The following is a 3,847-nucleotide window of genomic DNA, read 5'->3' on the forward strand; positions in this document are numbered from 1 at the left end:
ATTCCACTGTCTTGAAGCTTGCTTCAACCCATAAAGGGATTTGAGTAGTCTACACACTTTGGACTCCCCTTGATTACCAAAGCCCTAGGGTAATTTCATGTAAAACTCCTCATCAAGATCCCCATTAAGGAATGCATTGTGCACATCCATTTTGGAAAATGGGCCAATCTTCAGTGCAGCAGTAGCTACAACAGCCCTAATTACGGTAACTTTAGCTACAGGGGAAAAGGTATCATGAAAGTCTAGTCCTTCTTGCTGTGTGTATCCCTTAGCAACAAGTCTAGCCTTGAATCTCTCCACTATCCCATCAACATTGTACTTAATTTTATACATCCACTTGCAACCAATTGGAACTTTCCCAGTAGGTAGATCCACAACTTCCCAAGTATGATTATCTTATAATGCCTTAATCTCAAGCTTCATGGCTTGAACCCATCTATCATCCTTGGATGCTTGAGTGAGAGTGGAAGGTTCAGTATTAGTAGAAAAGGAAGCAAGAAATGATTGATACTGTGGGTTCAAATGAGAATAGGAAACACAGTGATGAATAGGATATTGGAAACAGTTGGAGGTAGAAGGAAAGGGTGGATGGGCATAGTCTGTCAACCAAATGGGAGGCTTAATGGTTCTGCCTGATCTTCTGAGAGGGGCAACATTAGATGGAGAAATTGGTAAGGAAGAGGGAACAAAATTGGATGTATCAATAGGAACTGGTTGTGAAGCAGAAAAATCAATAGATTGATCAGGTGAAGAAGGTATAACAGGATGAGAAGAAGGATCAGATTGAGGTGTGAGATCAGGTTGGGAGATGAACGTGCAGGCAAATCATGATCAGGGAAGTCCAGGGATGGTGTACAACATTGATCTGGGGCTGCAAGAAATTTGCATTTAGGAAACTTGAAAGGAAAGATGTGTTCATGAAATGTGACATCTTTACTGATGAAAAATTTGCTAGCTTCAATATCATATAGTCTATAGCCCTTTTGTGTAGATGAATAACCCATAAAGATTGCAGGAATAGATTTAGGAGTAAACTTGTCACTAAAATTTGATTTTGTAGCATAGCAAAGGCATCCAAGGTTTCTCATATGGTCAAGCTTGGGTGACTGACCATGAATAACTCATTGGGTGATGACCCTTTAAGGTAGGGCTGGGCAGCCTATTTATGATGTATGTTGTTGTCAGAATGCAATCCCCCCAGAATTTTAATAGTATATGGGCTTGGAATCTTAATACTTTTCCTATCTCAAGTATATGTCTATGTTTTCTTTCTACCACCCCATTTTGCTGTGGGGTATGACTACAACTGCTTTGATGGACTATACCTTTGGACTTGAACAAATCAGAACATAAAGAATTGAAAAATTCATGTCCATTATCACATCTAAAGACTTTAATAGAAGCAGAGAATTGATTGTGTACTAATTGAAGGAAATCAAGTAAGACAACATAGACATCACTTTTCAGTCTCAAGAAAAATGTCCAGGTCATCTCGGAGTAATCATTAACAAGAGTAAGGAAGTATTTAAAACCATTGTAAGCAGGAACTCTATATGGACCCCAAACATCCATATGTACAAGACTAAATGGAGAATTTGATCTAGTGATACTAGTAGGAAATTGTAGTCTGACTTGTTTAGCTAATGGACATATAGAGAAAGTATGAGTTGTTGATCTAGACACAAGAACCTTTATTGAGGGTATTTTCTGTAACACAGCAACTGGAGCATGACCAAGCCTTTGATGCCACAAGTCATTAAAATTATGTTGGACTGAAGAAGCTATACGATTTGAAAAAGTAGTAATGGAAGGAGTAGCAGCATGTGTGAATGGATTAAGGATGTATAAGCCACTCCTGAGTCTACCAATCCCCTTCACCATGCCACTGAAGAGATCCTGAAACAGGCAGAAATCAGGATAGAAATTAACTGAACACTACAGTTCTCTTGTGTATTTAGAAATGGAGAGAAAGTTGTACTTAAAATCAGGCACATATAGTATATTTTGTATAGTTTGTGTAGGGAGAATAGAACAGGAACCAGTGTGAGTGATTTTAGTATTGTTTCCTTTTGCTAATGGCACATAGTTAGGTTGATTATTTTGGCATACCTTTAGGATTTACCAACAGGTTCAAGGATGAAGCCATGTGATTTGAGGCTCCAGAGTTAATAATCCAGTAACCTTGAGAAGTATTAGATATACCTTCCATGTTTGCTGTTTCAGTTGGTTCATGTTCCTTGCTCAGTAGCTTCAGGATCTGTTGGTATTGTTCAGCAGTGAACACTGGAACAGTTGGTGTAGCCATTTTCTTCAGATCTTCAAAATCCATTTCCCTTTTATCATTCATACTCACATTATGAGCTGTAAGCATCTGAATTTGGTTTTCAAAACCACTTCGTCTTCTGTTGTCAAATCTAGAATTGGATGGATATCCAACTAGTTTATAACAATTCTCTCTCTTATGCCCCTTCATGTGGCAGTAGTCACAATAAAGGTTATTGTTACGTTTAGGCCTGATGTTAGTTGCATTTGCTACAGCTAATGCACTACTGCTGCCTTCTACAGGTCCAGTCCCCAGAATACCACTTTGTGACATCAAAGTCCCACTCATCCTCTGAGTCTTTTCCTGTATGAGCATAGAATATGCTTGATCAAGTGTAGGAGTAGGGTTCATCATTATAATCTGACTCCTCTGAGGTGCATAGGTGTCATTCAGGCCCATCAGAAACTTCATTAGCTTCTGTTGGCGTAGGAACTCAACAAATAGCCTAGATCTCGCACAATCACAACTGGGATAGGGTATAATTGACTCAAACTCAGCCCACAAATCATTCAATTTTGAGTAGTATATTGATACATTGGATATACCCTGCGTTAGACTACTTATTTCTGTGTTCATATGATAGATTTTTGTTGCATTTACTTTATCAAAACGATCCTTGAAGGCTTCCAATACCTTTTGTGCATTTGATGAATACACTTTTCCGTTTCTCAGCTCCTGTGCCACAAAGCTCATTATCCATGACTGGACAATAGCGTTGCATCTCTCCCATTGATGCAATCTGAAGCGATCTGCTACGTAGGTCTCTCAAGCACACGATCCATCAATGAATCCGATTTTATTCTTCACAAGTAAAGACATCTTCATCGATCTATTCCACTCCGAGTAGTTCTCTGTTCCAATCAGTAATTGTGGCACTAGAGCCACCGGGCGTGTCTGACGGGTGTACATAGAGTGGATCGTTACAATCAAGTTGTTGAGAGCTTGCATGCGAGGTTCCAGTTACATTTTGATGTGTATCAATTGCCATTTTTTGGTATTAGAGAAGGATTTGCTATGGAGTTTATTAGAAGCTAGGGTTAACTGAGAAATTAGGGAAAAATGAATCTGAGAAGAGGAGAAATTAGATATGAGCTTCTATGCTACTACCAACATCGATCGTTGTGAGCCTTGGCTCTGATACCATGTTAAATTGAGCATATTGGAAGCCATGGACATTGTTGAAGTTCGTCTGTAAGAGAAGTAAAGAACGGAAGCTAAGAAGGAGAGGAAGAAGAGTAAATCAGAGAGAGAGAGTTTTGAGAATTTTCTGCTCTATTTCTTCTAACTGTTCAAATGTACAATATCAATACATATATAAATCCACATAACCGACATTTACTACACTAACCATCTAACTATTTCACTAATTGATGACTCTTCTAGAAGAGTACTAACATAATTACATGGTGTACAACTATGTATTTCAACACAAAACTCTTCATTCGTAACTCTATGCATATCTATTATCTCACTCTTTTCTCGGTATGGGAAAATAATTTTTTTTCCTCTATTCTAATTCATATA

The 3,847-nt window shown here is 38.3% G+C and overlaps 1 protein-coding gene across 1 annotated transcript; it reads right to left on the minus strand.

The window, feature by feature from the left end:
- Nucleotides 1–396: 396 nt before the first annotated feature.
- Nucleotides 397–3,016, minus strand: LOC109238930. Its single transcript, XM_019405427.1, has 4 exons — nt 2,123–3,016; nt 1,326–1,896; nt 815–871; nt 397–710 (listed from the first exon to the last, which is right to left on the minus strand). Exons 1-4 carry the CDS (start codon nt 3,014–3,016, stop codon nt 397–399), a joined length of 1,836 nt encoding a protein of 611 aa, XP_019260972.1.
- Between the last annotated feature and the right edge of the window lie 831 nt (nt 3,017–3,847).

This window comes from Nicotiana attenuata, unplaced genomic scaffold (genome assembly GCF_001879085.1).
Source record: "Nicotiana attenuata strain UT unplaced genomic scaffold, NIATTr2, whole genome shotgun sequence".
In the NCBI taxonomy this organism is placed as follows: domain Eukaryota; kingdom Viridiplantae; phylum Streptophyta; class Magnoliopsida; order Solanales; family Solanaceae; genus Nicotiana; species Nicotiana attenuata.